At 37.6% G+C, this 26476-nt stretch overlaps 2 protein-coding genes and 1 non-coding gene across 4 annotated transcripts; all 3 read right to left on the bottom strand.

The window, feature by feature from the left end:
• Positions 1 to 953: 953 nt before the first annotated feature.
• On the bottom strand, positions 954 to 1060 carry LOC132310676 (small nucleolar RNA R71). The gene has a single exon (XR_009482675.1). It is a non-coding gene; the product is annotated as a small nucleolar RNA R71 (small nucleolar RNA).
• An 8466-nt stretch (positions 1061 to 9526) lies between these two features.
• Positions 9527 to 15222, bottom strand: LOC132306565 (rhodanese-like domain-containing protein 4A, chloroplastic). 2 transcript variants are annotated; one of them, XM_059803997.1, is made up of 4 exons: positions 14357 to 15222; positions 11892 to 11994; positions 10231 to 10476; positions 9527 to 9632 (listed from the first exon to the last, which is right to left on the bottom strand). In XM_059803997.1, the coding sequence occupies exons 1-4, from the start codon at positions 15205 to 15207 to the stop codon at positions 9579 to 9581; spliced, it is 1254 nt and encodes a 417-aa protein (XP_059659980.1). In that variant the 5' UTR covers positions 15208 to 15222; the 3' UTR covers positions 9527 to 9578. The 2 variants fall into 2 exon arrangements, with proteins under 2 accessions (XP_059659980.1, XP_059659981.1); XM_059803998.1 differs by having other exon boundaries at positions 10260 to 10476; positions 14357 to 15186.
• Positions 15223 to 16646: 1424 nt separating this feature from the next.
• Positions 16647 to 21584, bottom strand: LOC132306564 (TPR repeat-containing protein ZIP4). The gene is made up of 5 exons (XM_059803996.1): positions 20209 to 21584; positions 18622 to 18811; positions 18470 to 18502; positions 17699 to 18316; positions 16647 to 17530 (listed from the first exon to the last, which is right to left on the bottom strand). Exons 1-5 carry the CDS (start codon positions 21522 to 21524, stop codon positions 16865 to 16867), a joined length of 2823 nt encoding a protein of 940 aa, XP_059659979.1. The 5' UTR covers positions 21525 to 21584; the 3' UTR covers positions 16647 to 16864.
• Between the last annotated feature and the right edge of the window lie 4892 nt (positions 21585 to 26476).

Here is a 26476-nt window from a genome sequence, read left to right as displayed (position 1 = left end):
TTTTATTTCTAAGTCCAAGCATACCTTCTTGTAGAAGGCATCGGCCCGTGTGGAGGCATTTATTTGTTTTAAGTGCATTGATATTATTGAGGAGTTTGGGAACATCGTATGTGGAGGTTGAAATTTTGAAATGTTGGTGTGTTGACTTGTTCTAGTGCATGCATGGTCGTAGATCACTTAATCGTCCTCTTGCTCCTGTAAATCAAAATCTCGAAATTTTTCTTCGGCGTTTAAGAAGTTGTACTAGGGATAGTCATTTTAATCTTTCAAATTTTGATCTTCCATCACCTTTAATGGAAGATCCAATTGAAGATCCCATTGTAGATCTTGGTCATGTGGATCATAATGGTGTGCACCACCCACCACAAGTTCATATTGTGGATCCTCAAGGTGTGCATCCACCCTTGGGAATGCCACAACCAGTTAATCATGCGGTGCAACAACCTAATCTAGGGATGCCAAGGCTAAATGTTGTTCCCCCAATTGGTGAGCAACAACAACAATATGTTCAAATGGCATACCCTCAACAAGGTCAAATGGCATATCATCAACAAGGTCAAATGCCATATCCTCCTCTCAATCCTCTCAATCCTCCAATGGTCCTTAGGGATCGTTACACTCCAAATCAATATAATGCACCTACTTGCATTCAATTGCCAAATTTTCGTGCTCATCATTATGAGATTAAGGCTTCCACCATTAACATGTGCCCCCTTTTCTATGGGTTGAGCAATGAAGAGCCTTATAAACATTTAGATGAGTTCTTGGAAGTTTGTTCCACCGTGAAAATCACGGATGTTCCGGAAGAAGTCCTAAAAATGAAGCTTTTCCCTTTCACTCTTCGGGATAAAGCTAAATATTGGTTCAACAACTTGCGGCCAAATACAATCACCTCTTGGGCACAATTGCAACAAGAGTTCTTAAAAAAGTATTACCCCGCAAGTCGAACTGATGCCATGAGAACTTCCATTCGTGAATTTAAACAACAAGAAGGAGAACCCCTTCATGAAGCATGGGAACGTTTGAATGACTTGCTACGGAAGTGTCCACATCATGACATTCCTAAGTGGCAATTAGTTCAATGTTTCTTTTCAAGTTTATCCGATGCCAATAAGGGCATTGTTGATGCTTTTTGTGGCGGAAGCTATATTGAAAGAAATGAAGATGAAATTTGGCAACTTTTCGAAAAAATGAGCGAAAACTCAATGCATAGATCTTCATCTTCTAGGGGTAGTCACCTAGCACATATGGGAGGAAAGAAAGCTATAAATCAAATAGACTCTTCCATGGAAATTGCCGCTGAGGTCAAAAATCTTACTCAAAGGTTTGATACATTCCTTTTGAATCAAGGTCCGGCAACTCAATCATATCCTCACCATTCCAATGAAATGTGCATGACTTGTTCTAGTTACACTCACCATACTTCAAATTGCCCTCTTGGACAAATTATACCAAGTGAGTCTCAAGAACAAGCAAATGCTGCTTTCATTCATCAAGGGAACAACCCTTATTCCAATACTTACAATCCGGGGTGGAAAAATCATCCAAACTTTGCATGGAGAAATCAAGGAGACGGTGCAAACCCTCCTCAAAATCAAGGTTACCAAGCAAAGTATGTTCCCCCACATCTCCAAAATCAAAATCAGAATTCTCAAGGTTACCGTCCTTCATTCTATCCTCAGAATGTGAATCAATACTCTCAACATCAAGCATCAAATCCTCAGTCCTACTCTCATCCTCAAGCATCAAATTCTCAATCTTACTCTAATCCAAATCAAGCGCCTCCTAAAAGTTCAGCTTTTGAGGACAAAGTCTTGCAGGCTTTAGGTAATCTTCAAAAAGATAATCAACTGTTTCATTCTCACTCTCAATCAATTGCAAAGCTTGAAGCTCAAATTGGGCAATTAGCTAATTCTTTAAATATGAGAGAGAAAGGTAAGTTGCCTAGTCAAACTGAGACCAATCCTAAAGGGCAATTTATGGCGCAAGCAAGTCCTTCATCAGAATTTTCTGGAAATGAGCAAGTTCAAGCAATTACTACCTTGAGGAGTGGTAGGAAAGTGGATAATAAGGTAGAGGTACCTAAGGAGGATAATGAATTGGCACAACCAAGTGGTTGCATCCATCCCATTCCAAATTCTATTCCAATTTCCTTGGATGCTAGTGGTTCCAAAAAGGACATTCCATTATTTTCATCATCATCTCCCCAATTAGAGAAGCCTTATGAGCCAAAAGCTCCATTTCCTCAAGCTTTGAGAGAAACTTCATCATTTGGGAGACAAAAAGGAAAAATTCATGATATGATGGAAGTGTTTAAACAAGTGAAAATCAATCTTCCTCTTCTAGATGCAATTAGGCAAATTCCACCATATGCAAAGTTCTTGAAGGACTTGTGCACACAAAAGAGGAAGAGCAAGGGAAGGGACCTTAAGAAAGTGCTTTTAACAGAACAAGTGAGTTCCATCATTCTTTCTAACACTCCTCCTAAGTTCAAGGATCCAGGTGCTCCGACTATTTCTTGTGTTATTGGAAACTAAGAAGTTCGTAGAGCTCTCCTTGATTTAGGTGCAAGTATCAATCTCATTCCATACTCTGTTTACTTGCAGTTAGGGTTAGGGGACTTGAAGCCAACATCGGTAGTAATCCAACTAGCCGATAGATCAATTAAGAAACCAAGGGGGATTGTTGAGGATATTCTAATTAAGGTTGATAAATTTTATTTCCCGGTTGATTTTGTGGTACTAGATACTGAGCCAGTCCCTAATCTCACCAATCACATTCCAGTCATCCTAGGAAGGCCATTCCTTGCCACTGCCAATGCCACCATTAATTGTAGATCCGGCATTATGGACATCTCTTTTGGCAACATGATGGTTAAGCTTAATGTATTCAATGCAAGTCAACATCCCACAGATGAAGACGAGTGTTTCCTAGTAGATGTCTTGGATGAAACCATAGAGGAGACTCTTCCCTCTATTTTATCTAAGGACCCTCTTGAGGCGTGCCTTTGCGAAATGTTTGAAAGTTGTGGTTTTGACACAGAAGGATCCATAAGTGAGGTGAATGCTTTAATGGACTCTGTGGCCACTTTGGATTACCCACCTTGGAAAAGCAAGAAAGAACCTCTTCCTTCACTCTCTAGTACTCCACCAGTTCCATCTCTCATCTCTCCTCCTATTCTTGAGCTTAAGCCCCTTCCATCAAATCTGAAATACGCCTTCTTAGGCCCAAAAGAGACTCTTCCGGTCATCATTGCTTCCAATCTTGAAAATGACCAAGAGAATGATCTTTTGGAAGTGATTAAAGCTAACAAAGAAGCCATTGGATGGAGTGTGGCTGACTTAAAAGGCATTGACCCTTCTATTTGTATGCATCGCATACACATGGAAGAGGATGAAAAGCCATTTAGGGATGCTCAAAGGAGATTGAACCCAAATATGAAGGAAGTGGTCATGAAGGAGGTTGTGAAACTTCTAGATGCGGGAATCATTTATCCTATCTCTGATTCCAAGTGGGTTAGTCCAACTCAAGTGGTTCCTAAAAAGTCGGGAATCACAGTTGTTGAAAATGCTAAGGGTGATCTTATTTCGAAACGCACCGCCACTTCATGGCGTGTTTGTATAGATTACCGAAAGCTGAATTCTGCCACTAGGAAGGACCATTTTCCATTGCCTTTCATTGACCAAATCTTGGAAAGATTGGCTGGGCAACAATACTATTGCTTCCTAGATGGTTACTCGGGGTACAATCAAGTGGCCTTAGATCCATTGGATCAAGAAAAGACCACATTCACATGTCCTTTCGGTACATTTGCTTATCGACGGATGCCTTTCGGATTGTGCAATGCTCCTGCCACTTTCCAAAGGTGTATGATGTCAATTTTTTCGGACATGGTGGAGAAGTATTTAGAAGTCTTCATGGATGACTTCTCGGTTTTTGGGTCCTCATTTGATTCGTGTCTCCAAAATCTCAAAAAAGTGCTTCAAAGATGTCGTGAGACTAATCTTGTGTTAAGTTGGGAAAAGAGCCATTTCATGGTTCAAGAAGGAATCGTGCTTGGACATGTCATCTCTAAAAGAGGAATAGAAGTAGATAGAGCGAAAGTTGAGCTAATTTCTGAATTGTCTCCACCTACTACGGTGAGAGAAATCCGCTCCTTTCTAGGACATGCCGGTTTTTATCGCCGATTCATCAAAGACTTTAGCAAAATTGCTAGACCCTTGTGTAACCTTCTTGCCAAGGAGACTCCATTTGTCTTTGATGAAGCATGCCTAAATGCTTTTCATCAACTTCGCACTCTTCTATCATCCGCTCCTATCATGCAACCTCCAAATTGGTCCTTACTATTTGAGATTATGTGTGATGCTTCCGACTTCGCAATGGGTGCTGTTTTGGGGCAAAGGGTAGGTAAACTACCATATGCTATATACTATGCGAGTAAGGCTTTCTCAGGTGCCCAATTGAACTATTCTACCACCGAGAAAGAGTTACTTGCCGTAGTATATGCCCTTGATAAATTTCGGTCATATCTCTTAGGATCCAAGGTAATTGTGTTTTCCGATCATGCCGCTCTTAGGCATCTTTTAATGAAAAAGGAAACCAAACCTCGCTTGATAAGATGGATTCTACTTCTTCAAGAATTTGACTTTGAAATCAAGGATAAAAAGGGCTCCGACAATGTCGTTGCCGATCATCTATCTAGATTAATGGTTGAATCTTCTCCAAATCTTGAAATTCATGAATCATTTCCGGATGAACAACTCTTTCAAATCTCAAATGGGACGTTGCCTTGGTTCGCCGACATTGTTAACTATCTTGCAACCAGCAAACTTCCCATTAATTGGTCAAAACAAGAAAAGGACCGATTCTTTGCTAACATCCAGAAATACTATTGGGAAGATCCCATTCTGTTTCGTTATTGCCTGGATCAAATCATCAGGAGATGTGTGCCGGAAAGTGAAGTTCCGAGCGTCCTTGCGTTTTGTCACACACTTGCTTGTGGTGGGCATTTTAGTGGAAAGAAGACCGCTTTGAAGGTTCTTCAAAGTGGGCTCTTCTGGCCCACTATCCACCGAGATGCCTATAACTTTTGTAAGGTATGTGTTCGGTGTCAAAAGTTGGGATCAATGTCAAAGAGAGACATGATGCCCTTAACTTCAATCTTTGTAGTTGAAATCTTCGATGTATGGGGCATAGACTTTATGGGACCATTCCCAATGTCTTATGGCTTTCAATATATCCTCGTTGCCGTTGATTATGTTTCAAAGTGGGTTGAGGCTTGTGCTACCAAAACGAATGACCACTCCGTGGTAATTGCATTCGTTAAATCAAATATCTTTGCTCGTTTTGGTATGCCAAGGGCTATGATAAGTGATGGAGGAAAACATTTCTGTAATCAATTCTTGAAGCAACTTTTCTTGAAATACTCCATCACACATAAAGTGGCCACTCCCTACCATCCCCAGACAAGTGGGCAAGTCGAGGTGTCAAATAGGGAAATCAAGCATATTCTTGAGAAAACTGTCAATCCGACCCGAAAAGATTGGTCAAGAAAATTGAACGATGCTTTGTGGGCTTACCGGACAGCTTACAAGACTCCAATAGGCATGTCTCCATATAGACTTGTTTATGGGAAGCCTTGTCATCTTCCGGTTGAGCTAGAACACAAAGCACTTTGGGCAATAAAAAGGCTCAACTTTGATCTTGATAAGGCTGGAAAGGACCGTTTACTCCAACTCAATGAGCTAGAGGAATTGAGAAATGATGCCTATGATAGTTCAAAAATTTACAAGGCAAGGACAAAAGCATTTCATGATAAACATATTGTGAAAAAGTCCTTTGAAGCCGGTCAAAAGGCTTGGTTATTCAACTCTAGGCTCAAATTTTTCCCTGGAAAGCTTCGAACCAAATGGGAAGGCCCTTATCAAATTATCTCCGTTTCACCTCATGGGGCTGTTGAACTTAAAAATCTAAAAGATGAAGGGACCTTCAAAGTTAATGGTCAAAGGCTTAAACCATATATTGATGGACAAAATTTTCAAAGAAATGTGGAATCTGCCCTCTTGGTAGATCCCATTTATTTTGAAGATTGAGAATATCTCACGTCTTTCTAGCGACGTTAAACACTAGTTGTATCGAGTTTCTCCTTCGTTGTATTTTAATTTTCATTTTATTATTATTTTATTTCTATTTTTCCTTTTGTACATTTATGCATTTTTAAATTAAAAAAAAAAAAAAAAAATTGTAAATGAGTAATGTAGGTTGGTGTTTGATTTTATTTCTATTTTATTATTATTATTTTTATTATTTTTGTATATATTTCATGTTAATTTTGATTTATTCAAAAACATATAAAAAAAAAAATTAAAAAATATTAATTAGTATAGGTTGATAAGTGATTTTATTTCAATTTTATTTATTATTATTTTTATTTTATTTTTTATCTATTTTTTATTTTAGTGTATATATTCTTTTTAGTTTTGTTTAGTTTTATTTTTTTTATTTTTTTTATTTTTTTTGTTTATTATTATTATTATTATTATTATTATTATTATTTTTAAAAAAAATTGAAAAATTAAAAAAAAAGGAAAAAAGAAAGATCGATCCCCAAAATGGGTAGGAGATCGATCCCATTTTCTTGGCAGAGAGCAACAAAAAAATAGGCCAAGTGAATTGATCCCCGTCCAAAGGGATCGATCCCATTTTACTTATGTTTCTCCCTTCTTATTAAACAGTGAAGGGGACATTTTTTGCCTAAAATTGTCGATCCCCCATCAAAGCAGATCGATCGCACCTTGGCCCTTGAAACCACGAATACATTCCTCTCTGTTGCTTGAAATTCTGCTTCTTCCCCCAAAAATCTCTAAACCCAATTTCATTGTCCAACCCTCGTGATCTCTTCTCCTCTTCCACGGTGTCGCGGCTATTAAAAACGGCGCCATGGTTCTGAGTTCTTCTCCGCCGACGGTTTGAGTTCGCCGCTGGCTTCGCCTTTTATTTTCCGACGCGGCTGTTCCTTCCGGCGATTCAGATCGCGGCTGCGTCTTCTAACAGCGATCACGGCCGGTTCGTCCTCCGGCGTCGCGGTTAGGTCGTTCTCCAGCGATCTCGGATAGGACGCTGTTCTGCGTTGCCTCTTTCGTTGTTCTACAAGTGCCGCGCCTGGGTCATATTCCGGCTTTGAGTTTGGGTCGCCGTTCTCCAGCGATCGCATCAAGGTCGCTGTTTTTCTCCGGCGATTTCGGCTGGGTTCTCTGTCGCGCTTCTGGGTCGTTTTTCTCCTGCGATTTCGACTGGGTTTTCCTTCGGCCGCCGGTTTGAGACTCGTCCTTTATTCTCCAGTGATCGCGGCTGGTCTTTCCGGCGAGCGTCTGGGTCGTCTTTCTGAAAAAAAAAAAAAAAAAAAAAAAAAAAAAAAAGAACAAACAGCAGCGGCGTTGCATCTGTTTTTTTTTTTTATTTTTTATTTTATAAATATTCTATCATTCTTTTTTTTAAATATTCTATCATCCCAGATTGAAGTCCCTCAATCTATCATTAAACTTAATTACAACTCAGAGTGAGCCCGAATTCAAATTTATCATTTGGGTAGTAATGTAATATTTTCTTCTAACTAATGTTAAAAGTAAAAAGTTATAATGAAATACACAAACTCCATGTTTTTCTCCTCTAATTATACATAAATATCCACTTGTTTGGTTATTTCCATTCCAGATTCAAGCAACTCTTCGAACATTGCCACGGCATTGTGTGTCAAAGACTATAATTTAATTTAGCGGTACTTATTCGTTTTTCAAAATAAAAAGTGTTGCTTGCCTTCCAAAATAAAAGGTCTTAGGTTTCAAATTCCCTAAGGGGCACCGGGTGTTTCTTACCAATGACAAAATAAATAAATAAATAAATAAATAAAATAAACTTATCAAATACTTGCACATGAAAAGACTATTATCAAGAAAATTTTAGTGTATTCAATATTTTCCTCTAAACGACATTCTCTCTGTAGGGGGTTCTTTTTTATTAATACAATAGGTAAATGTATAAAGGTGATATCAAAGATATAAATATGAAGGAAAACAGAGAAGATACTTGATGAAGGAGGAGAATAAGACCAATCCTCAAGATTAAGATGGAGGTAGACAGACATACAGTACTTATGACAGCTCTTTCATGCGATAGTGCTATTTATAGGCCTGGATTATGCTGGTTATTAACCCGTAGTCCCTAGCGTGTCTGGCTCCTAACCATGATCAAATGGGTAGTCCGGATGAGCCTAGGAGCCTAAAAAGCTCAATCCTCTCATCGAGACATGCACTATGTTGTGTTTCCTCCATTTGTGGCATTAAATGCTTTTTGTTCTTGCTTAGCCTTCGGTTGGTCAAGTCTGTCACAGCATTAAATGTGATTTTAAAATTTATTGTCATAATGCATATAATCACATCATCTCGTTGATTGGGCCTTGCTGGGAGCGAAGACACTTCTTTACTTCTCATCCACTAGTCCAAGATCCTTCTAAGTTTCCCAAGCTGAGATCCCTCATAGCCACGAAGGCCCTACCTTCGTTTCGTGCTATGCTTGGACCTATGAGGATATGGCGTTCTGTAGGCGAGCTCCCTGGTGCTCTAATGTTTCAAGGCATTGCAAAGGCCCGGAAGGACCTATATGCTAAGCCTACAAATGTTATTGACTTGCCCCGACATTAGGGTTTATAATGCTCAAGGCTCGGGCTCTCAAGGCTTTATTAACCTGGTGCGATGCCAGGGTTTGAATTGCTCGAGGTTCGAGTTCTCGAGGCTTTATTGACCTGGTGCAATGCCAAGGTTTGGATTGCTTGAGGGTTGGTTCATCGAGGCGTTGTTGACCTGGTGCGCTGCAAGGGCTTAAGTTGTTCAAGGGTTGATTCCTCAAGACTTGATGGTCTGGTTTGATGTCAGGGCTTGGGATGCTCGAGGATTAGGCTTTCGAGGCTTGGTGGGCCTGACGCAGTACCATGACTTAATGTGCTCGAAGGTTAAGCTTTCGAGGCTTGGCGGGCCTAGTGCGATGCCAGGGCTAATTGTAATTTTTTTACTTTTCAACTTTGCCACGAAGTCCTAGAAAAGGTTGAGTTGATTTTTCAACACAGTTGATGGTTGACACCTACACTCTCAAATGGTCAATTTTTCAGTTGAGTGAATTGCATTCTCAGATGATACACAAACAAAGACGAAATTATTTCATTACTCATCAACATTCCAAATCCTCTCCCAGTTGCCATATGTTATATTACACTAAAGAGGCCATTGAAACAGATGGAACTGTGCAACCTAATACATTCAAAAGTTGTTCTCTCCTTAAAACTTCGGAGAAAAACCAAAAAGAGAGAAAAAGCAAGGTCAATCTCCATATTCTCCACAAATCAATATAAACTACAGAAATAGGAATATCAAAATTGGATAGTATACAAATCATTAGGGGTAAAACACACAGAATAAAAGTTGCTAGCTTCCCGGTAGCTTTGAAGCATCAACAGGTAACAATCCAAATACAATTCTGAAAAAAAAAAAAAAAAGAGGTAACAATTCAAATTGAAAAAGTCGGCATCAACTTCGAGGCTTTGCCGGAGTTGGGGAAGATGGCGGTTTTAGATCTGGGTACTGCATATTATCCATGTGCATTATTAGTATTTCAGTGGAGATGTAAGCATGAATTTACAGCAACGGAAACATGTTTGAAGAGGTAAACTTATTGATGTGGCTCAAAATGCAAGACATCCTCCCTAAATAAGCCTTACTAGCATTCTCTACAAGATAAACCATCAGCCAATGTCATTGAAAAGACTAAGATCTCAGCTAAAGGAAGATGAAAGCCACACATCGCTGAATCTAAGCTCCGATTACACTCTCATTTATGGGCATGGACGTGCGGCTACATACATAGTACAGTATTGTTATTTGATGCCAGACCCTGGTTTCAACTTTCAAACTTATTCCATATCATAAGTGATCCAACATTGTATATACTAAACCAAATTTTGACATCATCTAGACATCTACATGCATTTGGAAGCAAATACACTTCCTCTATCTCACTCATTTCAGTTTTCTGCACAATAGTCGTCATTGCAAATATTTTCAGAGATGTGATGCTATTATTTACCAAAAGCATGCATATGCACATGTATCTGGCGTGTGCGTGCATGTGAGACGATGTGTGTGCGGGTGTGTGTTCATGAAAGAGAGACAGTGATCATACACGCGGGTAGGGAGATGACGGTCTAGGACCTTGTTTTGTCTCGGGGGTGGATTTAATCGACTTGTTTACATATCCATTGTCAATCTGTTCACTTCTGCCCGTAGGGAGATTTGTAAAGGAGGAAACCTGATTGATATTCCCATCCCCCTGGTTCACTTCTCCATTTATCTCAAGCTGTTGTGATTTTTTAACCTTCTTTGTGGGGTAAATATGTACAGATGGTGGGAGAAGGGTTTCCTGTATCTCCTGCAAGTAAGCAAAAAATGAACATGTAACAGACTACATACTAATGTAACATGGATATTTTCAAAGTAGCAATGAAATGATAGCAACATAGGTTAGTAAGACTTATCACACAGGAGCACTTAGGATTTAGTTCATTTATACTTATATTCCAGCATGCTTTGGTGCAATGATAAGGTTACTCCATTGTGACCTGGAGGTAAGGTAAGGCTGCATAAATCTGATCCTTCTCAAACCCTGCAAGGCAGGAGCCTCCTGCACTGGGCCAGCCCTTTACACTATATTCCCCAAGAAGACATCTTTTAACGGTAAATGTTTTACATAGAGACAGGATGAGAGAATGCAATAAACCAAATTTATGAATCAAGCATTTCGGTTTCGGGTTAAAATAATTGTATTGTTCACTTCTGGATCAAACTTCTGTTTTCTCCCCACTTCCAACTGAAAGAAGAGGCTTTAAGCAAGGGCATGGTTTGCTTCTTTTGCATTCTAGTTTTTAAGAAAAAAATAAAAAATAAAAAATAAATAAAAAAAAAAAGCTTAATGCCAAATATTGAGGGGTATAAAAGGCCAAATGCAAGCTAATCAGAAGCAAAATTACGTTCCAACATGGTACTTTTGATTTGTGGGATATTTTGGGTATCTAGAGAATTAGTCTTAAGTTTGAAGGTGATGGGAGTTACAGAGAAAAAGACAAATATATATATATATATATATATATATATAATAAAAAGAAAAATAAAAGAAAAATAAAAAATAAAAAAAGAAGAAGAAGAAAAGAAAAGGGAAATTAGAAACTATATTTGATATATGGACTCTAACATGACTTCCCATTTGACATGCATCCTGAGAATCTAGACACAAGGACACAATTATAAAAGTGTGGCTTTGAGTCATTCTGATCATTCTACACCAAACATCTATGTTTTAAGAGCTTCCAAACTTCTGTGGAAGAGTTGTAGAAAATAAAATAGTGAAGAAACTAAAACTTTAAAAAGGTTCTCACAGTGGATGAATGTTGAGTCTTTGCGAGTGCCAGGACAAATGTCAGACACAAATTACCTGAGAGGGAGAACTATCCTGCGTAATGTAACTACAACAGTCTTGACACTTTTCAATGATCAACTACACTGAATGCTTCTGATATAAAATCAACACATACTACTCTTCATGTGCCATTCCATTTTTTTGATACAGATACAAATGGACAGAACAGTTGGTGCCATAAAATATTCTATAAAAATAACCCAATCAATATCAATAACCATAAGCCCATAACAACAACATTTTGATCTGACTGTTCAATTATTCAGCTTATTAGACATTATCTGATGTGTGCCACAATCACCATTCACCAACAACTGTATCCAGGAACAAGCAAACAACTTAACTATCTTGAAGAAAGAAGAGAAGAGTACCTGCCATCCATTCTTGCCTCTAACCCCACCCCGAATTGCATAAGCCTCTTTGAAACCTTTCTTGAACAATAACTCAGCCACTTTAATGGAGTTACCATCAAAACTACCTTACAGACAATAAAAGGAATCAGTGATGATATTACAATTACTCCTTTATGTGGAAAAAAGGAATGGAAAAATTAAAATTTCAAACATAAAGTGATACACAATCATTTCATTTATAGCACTGCAACTCCAACGTATTATGTTCAAATGATAAAACGTTCTGAATTATACATGTGTTACTTGAGGGAAAAAGGCATAAAAATAAAAATAAAAATAGAATAGAAACTAGAAAGTAACATCAAGAACTAGAATTAGAGTAACAAGATGAGCCACAACTAAAACCAGACCCTTCTTTTCAACAATCATACGAGATACGATGCACTATGATTGAAAACTTTGCATCAGGGTTACATCAAACATCATTGCTCTATTTCTATTCCATCTGAAGATGAGTTACTTAAGTCCTTCTATCTTTTACCAATTTAGCACATACAATTTCTTAATTATATAAAATTTACAATTCAATGTGAAATATAGTGCATTTCAATCTCAAAATATGCATACTGAAATCTGATGAAAAATGAACATCACATCTACTTGTTTTAGTAAACATTTATTCTTCTTAATTCCACTCTTAAGTTGTAACAGATCCATCATATCCAATTGTGAGCTACTAGGTCCAGGTCTGTGTCCACAAATAAAAATCAATAACATGAATCTGCATGTTAGGAGGAAAAATTATATGCAGAAACAAGTTCTAGAATCTTAAAGCACCGCTACATTCACAAAACAGAAATATTAAGCCTTTTCTACTACAGTTCATATAAATTTGAAAGGAAGTGGCTTTTTCCTTTTATATTCTGGAAACTGCTTCTGGAAAATACATACCTCCCAGCACTTTTAGATTGAAAATTTTGGTTCAAGACTTCAGGTTAGTATATGTATACATTTTAGACTCACATTAATAACTACCCCGATGTTAACCCAGTTAAGACAGAAAATAATAGAAAATATGGTGTCAGAACCTATTATTCTTGGGTTGAACAGAAAATATTTAACTGTTTCCAATAACATTTCTGTATTATAAACAAGTGTGTGTGTGTGTGTGTATATATATGTATATATAAGTACATGAATTGACTAGACTATAATATTTTTACTACACTCCTTTCCAATGCCTAGACCCATCTTGAACCCAATTTTGTGCAAAATATTCAGTCAAAACCCTTCACCAGATACGAACAATAGCATGCAGACAGATGGACAAGTATAGACTCCTTCATGCCATGTCTCATTAATCTCATATTGCATTGATATCTTACTGCATAGTAGAAGATACACCTTATAATCATTTGTAATTTTTTTTTTTATTGGTTCAAAATTTTCACCCAGAAACATAAAATTGAAGAGAACATATCTATATCATATTTGATCTTCTTAAATCCACAAAAGAGAAACAAAAAAATATTCTGATCCCTGATTTACATGTTCTATTCTATTGCAGCTGTTACTTATTGGAAACATTCTGCACCATAAATGCAATGATCCAATTTGAACTTCTGTGTATTCCAAAAGTAAACTTCGCAACCCAACTCTTTGCCATCTCCCCTAAATACAATATTCTATTTCTTCCTTTGGAGCTCATGATTCTTTTTAGTAGTATGGATTTCTAAAGATTAACAGTTCACCGCTGTGCTCAGAGCAACCAAACTTAATCTAGTAATATAAATCCAAAATTCACCATGTTTAAGCAACAATTTTCTCATCTCCGTGACCTTTTTCTTAAATTAAGCATTTGGGCTGAATATGCAAATATCATCAATTAAAATTTCTCAATTCTGAATCAATCGTTTAATGTTCATTCAATTTATTATAAAAATCCTGTTTGGATTGAATATACTTTCCCGTGCTTGTCCCTTCTGTTAAGGAAGCCCCATGGACTCGAAGTAAGCTCGAAAGCTGTTCAAGTCAGGAAAGGAAGACTACAGAAGAAAAGTGGCAGAACTACACGAAGACAAACGAATGGTAATGATGGGTAAAAACTAGGTAGCAGAAAAGTACAAGGCATGTTGAGCCTTCAAAGCAAGATTCTCTCTATATAAAAAATATGGACAATCAAATCTATTTCTCAATTAAATAGAAGCCCAGAGTGGTATATAGGGTCCCAAATAATGAGAGACATGTAAAAAAGTAAAAATAAAATAAAATAAAATCTTCATGACCTTTCTCTTAAATTAAGCATTTGGGCCGAATATGCAAATATCATCAATTATGATTTCTCAAGTCTGAATCAATCGTTTAATGTTCATTCAATTTATTATAAAAATGAGATCATCGCTAGTCAATTATAGCAAACAATACTGTAATTCTTCACACACACACACATAGAAGAATCCAAAAGTAGAAGCCATGAAACTTACCTGTCTAGAATACAAATGGTAGTATCTGCGGGCTGCGGGAACTTCTCCATTACCTTCTTCACAAAAGCTCCTTCATCCCCTTCACAGAACTCCACTTGCACCACACTCTTATTCAAATATTTCAAATTGGGTGAACCCAAATACTTCAAATTCTTTTTGTCCCTGATATCTAACAGCTGACAATTGGGGTCATCCCGGAGCTTCCGAAACCCATCAATGGCTGAAACAAATTTGAACTTCTCCAAGTACTCTTGGGTTAGCGGGATTACAACCAACCAAATGAATGTAACCCCAGCAACAAAAAATGGATTTCTATTGAAAAAATCATCTATAGAAACTAAGATCGACTCCAAGTTTATTTTGCTTGAAACTTCTTCAGTGGACAGACTAGTTTCAGAAGCAAAGCATGAAAGAGGAAAAGAGAGTCCCATACAAAGAAAAGAGATATGGGGTTTTAGAAAAAATTGGAAAAGGGAAGGGTTTTTGAGGATTAGAGGATGGTTCTTGAAAAGATTCAAGAAATGGGTTGTTGAGGTTTTGTTTGGTTGGTGATTTGGTGTGTGTGTTTTATGTATGTTAGGGTTTTTCATGGTGAAAAGAAATTTGGTTTGATGAGAATTACAGGAAATGGGAGTGGAATTGGAGGTGGAAATGGAGTTTGGGAGGGAATTTGAGAGAATGAGAATAGATTGTGAGGTGGGTTTGTGGGTTTTGGGGTGATTTGGGAAAGGCGGGGAAGATGAGACGCCTATGGAAAGAGACTCCATGAGAGAGAGAGAGGAGGGGTTTTCAGTTTGATAAGAGACGATAAGATGTTGGGCGCGATTTATAGCGACCCGAAAAGAAACCATTTAAGCTCAGTGGGGTTGCTAGATTCAAGTGGTTTGATTATTTTGGAGGTCCAAGTCATTTTATTCTGTTTCATTTTTGGTTCTTGGAAGCTTAAATCCTTCCAAAATTGGAAACTTCAATATCAGACATCTGTTTTGATAGTGAAAAATTATTTTGAAAGTGGTTTATTTTGTGAGAAGACCATCATCTAATAATTCTCCTCTTTTGTAATTTTTACAATTTTTTTTTTTTTTTTTTTTTTTTAAGAGGAATGTTATTCATTGTGAAAAAACAAATTATGTGTTTATCTCGTTTTGTAAATAGTTGAAAATTTGAAGAATATCTAAACAAAATTTTGAAATTGATTTGATTCTATATCTGTATTCAATGGTTCACAATGTTCGTTTCATTCACATCAAAAATAGTCAAAATTATCCGACTGACAGACTCCATAGTATCACTCTTCAATTAAATAATCATTATTCTTTTTATTATCACTCTTCAATTAAAAAATTATTATTCTTTTTAAATTTATTTATAATCCTAGTATCGAATTTAATATGATTGAATATATATTTTTTAGTACACCGAATAGATGGTTTTAATGCAAGAGGCCCAAGAACCAACTCAATTCAAATCCAATTACATGGTTATGGTATGAACTCTATTCATAAAATTTGAAACGAACAAGAGATTCAAGAACAAAACCATGACATTAACATAGGATCATAACTATAATTTACACTGCTCCACTTCACATGCACTCCATATTGTGTGGTAGTTAAAAGAGTGTGATTGAAAACCAGTACTCCCAAAAAAAAAAAAAAAATTATAAAGATTGTCTAAAACAGAGAAACAAAGAAACAAAACAACTAAAGAGAAGCAGCTAGGTAAGGCACCAAAACGCTGGCCAATTTTGGTGCAACTCCTGGAGGCCCAAAGCACAGAAGTGTGTTTTTTATAAAGATTGTCTAAAACAGAGAAACAAAGCAACAAAACAACTAAAGAGAAGCAGCTAGGTAAGGCACCAAAATGCTGGCCAATTTTGGTGCAACTCCTGGAGGCCCAAAGCACAGAAGTGTGTTTTTTAACCGGCAAGGAAAATGCCATAAATTGATATACATTTTCTAAAACAGAAACAATGTAGTTTGCCTTCATAGCTTCTACATTTGACATGTAGTTATCTGAATCACTTGGTTCAGGCCCTAAAAGGAGGCCTGTTTGAAGCCTTCAAATGTGAGCGCTTTAGTCCCGAGGGAGGAGCAAGTCTTCTCCGTATCGGTGATACTATGCCATCCATGTCTTTAATCAATTGTATCTCATCACATAAGTAAAAGTTCACTACTTTAACGGATGCAGCCAAGACAGAGATCCCTGACATCGAGGAAGGATCCTATTATCTGCCCCAAAGGGGGCATCAAAAGAGTTGCAAGAATAGCATAATTTGGTCCTAAACCAATTGGCATTCAAATGGCAAAATTGGCCGTCACACCAAGAAAAAAATTGAAGTCATCGGAACAATATACAAACCAGATTGAGGGTGAAAATATGCACCGAGAAATAAAAGCTGAACTGGAATCATATACAACTAGAATTACATTAGCCTGGTGGTTTGTATAAGGTAAGACCTATAGCTACACTACCCCTATCTTCTGTACAACATTAAAGATCTACCCATCATACTAATACTTGAGACCTGCTTTCACTACTATCATGGCCACGAAATTTCTTCCCAAAGACGGCAACAAAATCTTCCATGCATGACCTATAAGTTTGCATCCCCGGAACCTTCCCTGCCAGTTCCAACCCAATATTCATCCATTTCCTTGCTGCCTCCGTATGACCCAACCTCACAGGCAGAGCTGCCCGGTTCCATGCTGTCATGGCAAGCCATTTACCCTCTTCCACGGGATACTGCCCTTCCTTCAAACCTACCATAATTCTGTATGCCTGCTTGTACATTTCATACACCACATCATCATCTGTATCACCCTTATGAATGGCTCCTACACAAATTAGTTTCCTGACAATGAGTGCAACATTTAGGTAATCCGGTGATGGGGAAGCAAGGAAGGCAGAGAGGCAGGTATTTAGGGCAAAGATGGCTACATCAAGGTTAGACCTTGGACCCTGCGAGGCATAAAGGCCAATGTGAAGAAGAAAATTCGGATTGCAAGCCTTTGAGGTGGCAAAGCTCTTCACCAGGAGGAGCTGTTGGGACCCCATATCATTGAGCCTTGCATGTAGATCGTAAGCATTCAAGGTGTGTACAAAGAAGAAGTTGGGCTCAATGGTGACTTCGTTGTCATCTGATTGGGTCCCAGGTGAGATCGAGATTAGGATCTGTATCCATGAGTGAATGCCATTACATGAGAATATTATACCATGAAATTTAACTCATTTCAGACAGGAAATATAAAATCGATTTATATTTATAATATATATAGTAATTGGGAAGCAGAAAATTTAGATCTAAAGCAATTTGAAACAATCAACTCTTTGATATTTTACCTTTCCAGCTCTTTCTAGCATGTCGATGGCTTGCTTGACTTCAGTGTCCAAAAACATGACCTGCTTTCGTTTCTCAGCAGTTACCATGGCAGATACAGTCAATATCAATGATTTACAGACCATCACAGTGTTTCCCTCCACTTCCCCATCAACCAGAAAACCATAAAACTCCGATGCCAATCTAAGAAATTCTGCACACAATTCAAAGTTTTTCTCCTTCCCAGACCTTACCCCAATATTCCATGAATTCACTGCAAACCAATTCCTTTCCCGTCTCCCAACTTCACATTTTCCAAAGAACCTGTCAGGTCCAAGCTCAGATACCCGACTATGCACCCGTTTTGTATATTTGAGGACTTCAGACTCATTGCCAGGGTCTTGAGTGAGGATTGTAACTAGGGTTCTTAGAACAACGACTTCTGTTGTTGGCGTGGATTTTCCTGAGCAAAAATTCAGGAGATTGGATAGAGAGGCAACAGCAACAGGAAGAGCACGGCAAGCAACAGCTTCATGGGCTGAGAGGGAGAGGAAGTCTGGAGTGAAGTCAACGCAGGTTGCCATTGTTTGAACCTGAGTAATGGCGCCATTGTGGTCATTCTTTTGCAGAAAGATCTTGAACTGCATTAATCAGTAAAATGTCAAGTTTTAGCTAAACCATGAATTAATCTTACAGGGATGCATGTGTCATATGTCATTAACATACATCCATGTGTGTGTGTGTGCGCGCGCGCGCAAGAGAGAGAGAGAGAGAGAGAGAGAGAGACAGAGCACCTTTAGGAAAGCACAGGCTATGTTGGGTTCAAGCTGCAAAACAGAAGGGAGGAAAAATGGAAAAGGACGAAAAGAAAAGCATCAGGAAAATATATTATCATTTTACTCATGATAATGAACGAAATTCCAGCATTTAGCTTTTTTTAGTATACTTTTTCAGCCTCATTGATGTATTCTTGAGCACGATCTAGCTGGGTGAGACCTAGGTAGCAGAGACACAAAACTCTAAAACCCTTTGCTCGAAGAATTCTATGCTCTACATCATAGGAAATGTAAAGCATGGACTTCTCATACATCTCCGCGCTCATCCCATAATCTTTTGCTCGAAAATGATCTGCAGCACTGCATAAGAAGAATAAACAAATCACTATAAATAAACTCATCTGGGAAAAGTCGCCTATTAATAGGTAGTTTAATATTTTTTTTCAAGAGAATATCCTTTCTGTAACACCAGAAGCAAGGGTGTGTCTTTTAATTTCTCGAAGTATCTTACAATATGGAAAATTGAGTGTTCCAACTGTGTCATGAACATGAGAACAAGCATGCCCCCAAGCTTACAAGAAGCTGAGGTGCCTTAGAATGTACAGATCCATATATTGTCATGCATGAGAGAACATTGCCTTGGTTGGACTGTGTTACCAATGATAAACAAGCCTTGCTAGTAAGTGATATCAGATTATTTTTTGAAAAATGTGCAAAAAACTTTGTAGGTGATATCAGCTCCATTTACTGTTTTCCATCTTGAAGGAAACTTCAAGAGGATCATCTTCCTATTCATCTATTCAGGTTTTTATTATTGTTGTATTCATCCATCAAGACATAAATGTATCCATCAGGAAATGGAAGAAAGAATAGTCAAGATCTACTTTCTTAATTTTGCAACAGAATTTCTTTTCAGCCATATTGCGTCTGATTGAATTGCTTCATCTAAATGGAACCAGGGAGTGTTTATCAAATTCTTGTACAAGAAAAAAGACTAAAAGTAATAATTCTTGGGGAAAATAAGCAGAAAACATCAACAACAATGTATGAAACCAACACATGAAGCAACATTTGGGCCATGTACAGGATGTTGATAGATAGAACTTCATTTTTAGCATAAAAAACATAGTTCCACGTATTGGTATTAAATGGCTAATGGCTTGTTCACAAAGTGAAATGTAACTTGTGTTCACCTCTATTGTGTTTCAAATTTCAGGTAACAGCTACAAATACTAAGAAGCTCAATTCATAAAGCATGCTATTTATGTCCAAATAACACTAATACTCTAATAGGCAATACTCAAAGCAAGGCTATTTATATCCAAATAAGATGCATACATAGGCAATGATCTCAAAGCATTAGCTACACATGCCATCTAACTTCTGCTTGATCCAGAACTGAACAAATAAAAATTACAATTGGAGGCTCTTTGCAGGTCACTAAATATTTCTGTCTAAAGTTAATTTAACTGCAGAGTCTGCAAACAACAGGTTTTCTTCCTACCAAACACTATTTCCAGACAACTTGGTTGCTTTCACAGCATTGTGCTGATAAACCCAGATTATCATAAATTATAGTTCCAGCAAATATGCTACATAAGGTGTAGTTATACTAATTTATGCTCCTGTGAAAGATCCTAACATAAGTAGGTGGCATGCTTTGATTATTAATTGCTAAAGTCTACAATTCAGCCACAAACATGAAAAATTAAGCATGAGAGTGTGCATTTTTGCCTAGAAAGGTATTTTGAACCTACCAGTTCCACAGAACAGCATGCATTGCTGACCTCTCCTTTGTTGCTGCCTCGCCGGCGAAAAGTGCCACCACCCTCTCATCTGACACAAGCTCCGCCACCACCTTTGCCCTCACCTTTGACCCCTCACCGCTGACACTATCCCCAACCACCCTGTGTACCACTCTAATTGCTGCGCCAGCACTGAGGTGGCATCTCCCCAGCAACCCCAAAAACAAGCCCTTCACCGTCTCCGCCCCTGCTGCTCCTGCAGCCTGAAAATATGCCTCCACCGCCGACACCCAAACACCTTCCGGAATCCCCTTATCCACCACCATACCTCTCAGCTCCTTCTCGGCCTCCCCGTACCTCCCCAACCCCAACCATGCCTTCATCGCCAGCACACTCAAGCTCGGGTGGTTGTCTCCGCCACCACCATCTCTCAAAATCCTCACACACTTCAATACACTCTCGAACTCATCTCTCTGCAGGTGTGAGGCCGCAATGAACCTAAGCGTCTTCGATCTCAGTTCCTTTAATCCTAGGGCTTCGTCTTGCCTCTTCACAATCCCCAACCCCTTCTCGCATAAATCTAACGCTTCGTTCATCAACTTCAACGCTTCATTCACGCTTGATACCTCGTTCTTCGCCAACACAATCTTCCCGAACACCAAGAACTGGTTCGCAAGCGTTTTGCAGTTCTCTGCACATCCGAAAAGCACATTTTTCGCGCGATTCAGTAGCGTAATTGCTAAATTTCGGTCCGATATCTCCCAAGCCGTTCTCGATCTCGCTATATTCAGATCCAAGAGAAGTTTTCGCTCTTCGTGATCGGATATGGCGCTTATCTCGATGTTCGAGGTGAGATCAGTGGCTTTCTCGAAGCAATTGCTGGCGAAATCGAATTTGCGAAGGTCGTGCCAGATCAGGCCGGTTTTGTAGTAGAACGAGGCCGACTTGAACGCCGGCGAGGGGATTCCGGTCACGCCGCCGGCGAGGAAGAGCAAATCGGCGGATACTTGCCGGAGAGTGGCGTGCTCTTCGCCGACCTTTTGACCGGAGGAGCGGACGCCGGCGGCGTTGTTGAGGTCGACGCAGGAGTTCCAGAGGCGGTAGCTGAGTTTCCATATCTGGAGCTTGACCGAGTTCGGGAACGGTGAGAGTGAACTCAGCTGAGTCAATCTGAGTCGGAGGTCGGAGGAGAGAGCCTCCGGCAAGGGAGCTCCCGGCAAGTGGCTTTCGAGTTCTCTGATCGAGGACTCGATTTGTGAGAGTACGTGAGATTGGGGTTCGTGGATGCTCGGACGGAAATCCGGCGAGGATAGCTCTGAGATTTTCATTTTTGGCGGGAAATTGAATCCGGAAAACTGAAGAGAGAGGGCATGTGAAATGAAAGAATAGTGTATATATGGGACAAAAATACAATATCGCAAGTTATCATTGTAACATATTTTTCAAAAAGAAGTAGAAAATATATTTTATGCCTCTGTTTTCAATTCATATTTTTACAATGTATTTGTACCTCAGGAGGACTCGGAGGGATTTCAAAATAAATGTTGTTAGGTTCAGAAGTTGAGAAAATTTTGAGAAAGGAAATTTGTTAACCAATTAAGATTAATTGTTTAATTTACCATCATTGCACATCTCTCATTATACAAATTTCTTTCACATCTTTTGTACCTTTTCATTCTAAATCTTTTGTATCTTTTAATTCTAAAATGGACAATTGTTTTTTTTATTTTAATTTTTTCAAATTTTTTAATTCTAAAATGGACAATTGTTTTTTTTTTTGTCAAATTCCAGATCATTCCAAAGGTGCAAATAGAATCATATTGATAAGTAATCTTGAGAAATTCAAATTATACGGAATCACACTACACTTTTTGATTTATCTTTTAAATTAAGAACGTAAAGATAGTTTAACTCAAAAGATAGTTAAACATCACCACCTAATAAACTCCTATAAAAAGAAAGGTTCGTCAACTCAAAAGATACAATGAGAAAAAATAGCATAAAAGAGGTCCATTCTTTGAAGACTTCTGTTCTAGGTAATGCAGAACCTTGCCTCAACAACCATGATTAAATTCATTTTTCAACTCCAAATCCCCCAAAAAAAATTGATTACTCAAATTATTTTATTTTCATTTTCATTTTCATTTTCTTACTCTTAGAAACCAAGATACACTTACCCGAACATGCAATATTTTAACATTGAAAATGTAACACCATTTCGCAACACTTTGAGAAATGTAGAGGAAATTTTTTAAAAAACCCTACTTAATTATTCATATTTTAAAATATGCTAACTTTCCCAATTTTATCAAATTAATTACAAAAGTATACAAAAACAGTATTTAAACTTTTTAATGGTCCAAAATGCCCTTGTCTCTTCCGAAAATCTGACAACCTCCCAAGTTCAGAAACTCCATTATTTTCAGCAACTAACTCCAGCAGATAAAACGGTGAGTGTGATACCCCTCGGATCCGAGATACGGGTTGATCAAGCTCAGGCCCAAACCCGAGGGATATCAAACAATTAATATTTTAAAATAAACACAGAATACAAATTGAGTAAGAATTAAAATTTAAGAACTGAAAGAAACTAAAAGGAAATCCTTGAATCATAATTAATCAAATCTGATAATCCAAAACTCCATACGTTTACAACTCGGGAATCCATCCATTGGACCCCTTATTAAAATTCTCAAACCAAAATTGAAATAATAGAAATAAAATCTACAACTATCATAGAGAAGATTCCTACATAATCGAAGAAATGAATATATGTATCTGCTCTGCACGTCCAAGCTCTAACCCTGGAACTGACGAACACCTGAAAAAAAAAGAGTGGGTTAGGCCCACATGCAAGTCCTGATCTACTACAATCTAAACAGTAATCCGATACGCAGATACATCCTAGGAAGACTCAACAATATCTAAAGTAGTCAATATATGTATATAGTACACACTATAGGACGCTCGCTAGTCCAGTAGGTTTGTCTCAGCCTGAATAGAAGGCAACATGCGAATACGCACCCTAGGGTGGGCATGAGTACCTAGACCTACCACGGAACAACACCTGTGTCCAGTTATCCATCCTAGGCGATATACGCGCCCTAACCATGGTCCTGAGACTCAAGCTCATACCATGGCACATAAAATAAATATATAAAGTCCGTACTCCTAATACAAAATATCATCCATCTGTATAGTGGTCTGATATATGTATAACAAATCCATCCTGAAACCACAATAGGTCATTCAATTTATTTGATTGACATGAAACAAGTAGGTGATGGACTTAACATTTAAAGTTAATCCATACCTTAATCCAAATTTGGTAGGACTTAGTGTTTTGAACTAATCCACCCCTAATATGACACCATCCCATACCGGTTCATATATATATCCATATAAGTAAGACTTAACCTTTTTATGGTTAATCCGACTCATTCCAAATTAGGTAGGATATAGTACTTGAACTAATCCATACCTAGTATGTTACCGTCCCATACAGGTATATATAATCCTCCAATTAACGAAGTTGACAAAAACAGGAATAAGTATTCATCAACCATACTCCAGAATTAGCATAAATATAGTTTAACATGTATATAACCAACTTATGCATTCAATATAAGATCTAGAATCCCAATTACAGTCCGTTAAATTTATTAAGTAGAATTACAGAATCTACCTCTCCAAACAGTACCATAACTGATGCAATGTAAAACAGATTTTAACACCAGTTGATCCCAACTAAGCATACATATAACTATACAACAGTATGCTTATAACACAGCTGCAAAACATGATTTATAAATCCAAGTCATGCAGAGAAATAAAATTCCAAAAATAGTAGACAATAGAAATTAATTTTCAAATCATCCACCCACGGGTTCACTGTTTAATCTTAGATTAACCCCGTCCTCAATTCCTACTTGTAATCATGCTTCCCAACATTCTTACAAGTCTTAAACATTAAATTACAACATCCAGTAGCGTTTAAATAATTTTAAAAAAATCAATTTCAGCCAAAAGTCCTTAAAACATCAATTCTGTGTGTTTTAAGATAGAGCAGGCTCTAAAATTTGGAGCCTGCTCTATTTTTCTTTTGGAGCCGGCTCTAAACCACTTAGAGCCGGCTCAAAGACACTTGGAGATGCCTCCAAATAAGTTTGGAGCCGGCTCTAAGGTATTTGAGAGCCTGCTCTCTTTTCCCCTAACAGCCGTTGTCCGTTCCAGCTTTATCTTCTCCAATTCCGGTGATTACCAGAGCCTCTGTAGTATGTTTTAATTCTTATTCTAGGTTCAATCTCAGTCCTAGGTACATATTAAATCACTGATATTCAATGATAACATGCATGTAACATAAGTTTTGAAGCAACGATCACAGAACCTTAGTCTGAAACTTTAAGCAACCCACAACAGATTAATTTGGTGAAAATTCAATACTGTGTTAATTACGTATTCAAGGGTTCGTTTAATGTCTCAGACCAATCCTCAAACATAAATATATATTCACAACAAGAATTTAACACCAGGTTTAAAAACAATCCGCAACAAGATTTTAGTTAGCACTTTAAATCAACACTAAACAGTTTAATTCAGTGGAACTAAAAACTGATTTAAACCTGCATATTAGATGAATCATACATTCGTTTCATCTATTTTAATCTTTGATTAATCCCTGGAGTCTTCCTAAACATGCACAGAATACAGATTAAAGAGATAGAGAAGAACAAAACTTGCCTGCAGTTTCAGAATTGAAACTATAATTCACCGTCTCTATAAATTCCGGCAACGTCAACTTGTTGTTATCAACCTCTGCCACTCCTAGTTAGGACCAGAATTCCTCCTTGAATCCCTCCCTTAATCTCCTAAAGTTTCTCTTAGTAAACCACACAAGCTCCCTCTCTGTTTCTCTGCCCTCACAACTCTTTGTACGACTCTGTTATTGAAGGTGGTGAGTAGGGTTTATCAAAAACCCTAGGCAGATGTATACCCATATATTTATAGAGTTATACCAAACCCTAAATTAATTCAAGCCCTAACTAAATCCTAACCGGCCCATAAAACATAATTAAAACCTGTGTCGGCCAAATAGTCAGCTAAATAAACTAAACCGTAAATTATAAAACAGTTAATTTTACATAAGCACGTAATTAAGAAAACTTAAGAAACACAATTAAATAACCAATTAACCTAAAACAGTTTTATTTAAACAATTAATTCACGAAATGCAAATAATCAAGCAAATAATTTATTAACCAAATATTTAAAACAATTTAATTCAAGTAATGCAATTAATCCAGCAAACAATTTATTTAAACAAACAAAATACAATTTAAACAATAAATTTAGTAAAAACACACATACATAATTAAAATAAATGCCAGGACTATCATTTTTAAAATTAGGGGTATTACAGTGAGTTGCACCACCGCCGTCCTCATCAGAAATTCATCCATTCGTTATGCCGTTACTAGACCCGAATCATGCTCCTTGTCGTTCCCCACCTGCCGTGCGGCTACTCTGCTCAAACTCATTCGGCTGCCCCTGTCAAATGTCTCCGATACTCTGCGACCACCAACTCCTCTTGCACTATTACTCACCGTCTGGGCCAAATCGCCGCTGCCATTTTCTCCTCAATTTCTCCTCCTCTAATTTCTTCTGAGTGAGGAAAAAAAAATATAATAATTAATTATAAATGGCGAGAAATATATCATCAACTCTATTAAGTACAGACAATTTTGAATCAATGAATTGATCAATAAATAGCACAATTTCAATAGCCAAACGATTCTCTAATTTGGGTTTATAACCTTTTTGTCTCAAATCCCTTTGGCTATTAGAAGAAACTCTTTCGCTTGAGATAATTTTGAGGACAACTTAGAAAATGGATTATATATTAGCGTGACGAATGGAGCGGTGTAACTCACCGTTTTATCTGTTGCAGTTCGTTACTAGAAACAATGGAGTTTCTGAACTTGGAGGGTATCGGACTTTCAGAAGAGACAATGGCATTTTGGACAATTAAAAAGTCTAAATAGTATTTTTGTATACTTCTGTAATTAAGACATCTCCAATGGACTCTCCGAATTCAGGCTCTCCGAATTTGCCACATCAGCATTTTTCCATAGTCACGTCAGCGTTTTAGAATATCTAAATTTTAGCTATCGGATGTACTCCAACGATGCATTTTCACTCTCCAAAAATATTAATATTTTAATATTTTTAAAATTTAAAATAAATTTTATTTTTTAACTTTTTCCTAACGGCTATATTTATA

This window comes from Cornus florida, unplaced genomic scaffold (genome assembly GCF_030987335.1).
Source record: "Cornus florida cultivar Cherokee Brave unplaced genomic scaffold, ASM3098733v1 CherokeeBrave_3.0.0_Hap2_Chr05, whole genome shotgun sequence".
NCBI lineage: Eukaryota > Viridiplantae > Streptophyta > Magnoliopsida > Cornales > Cornaceae > Cornus > Cornus florida.
This window is presented reverse-complemented; position numbering and strand designations above follow the sequence as displayed.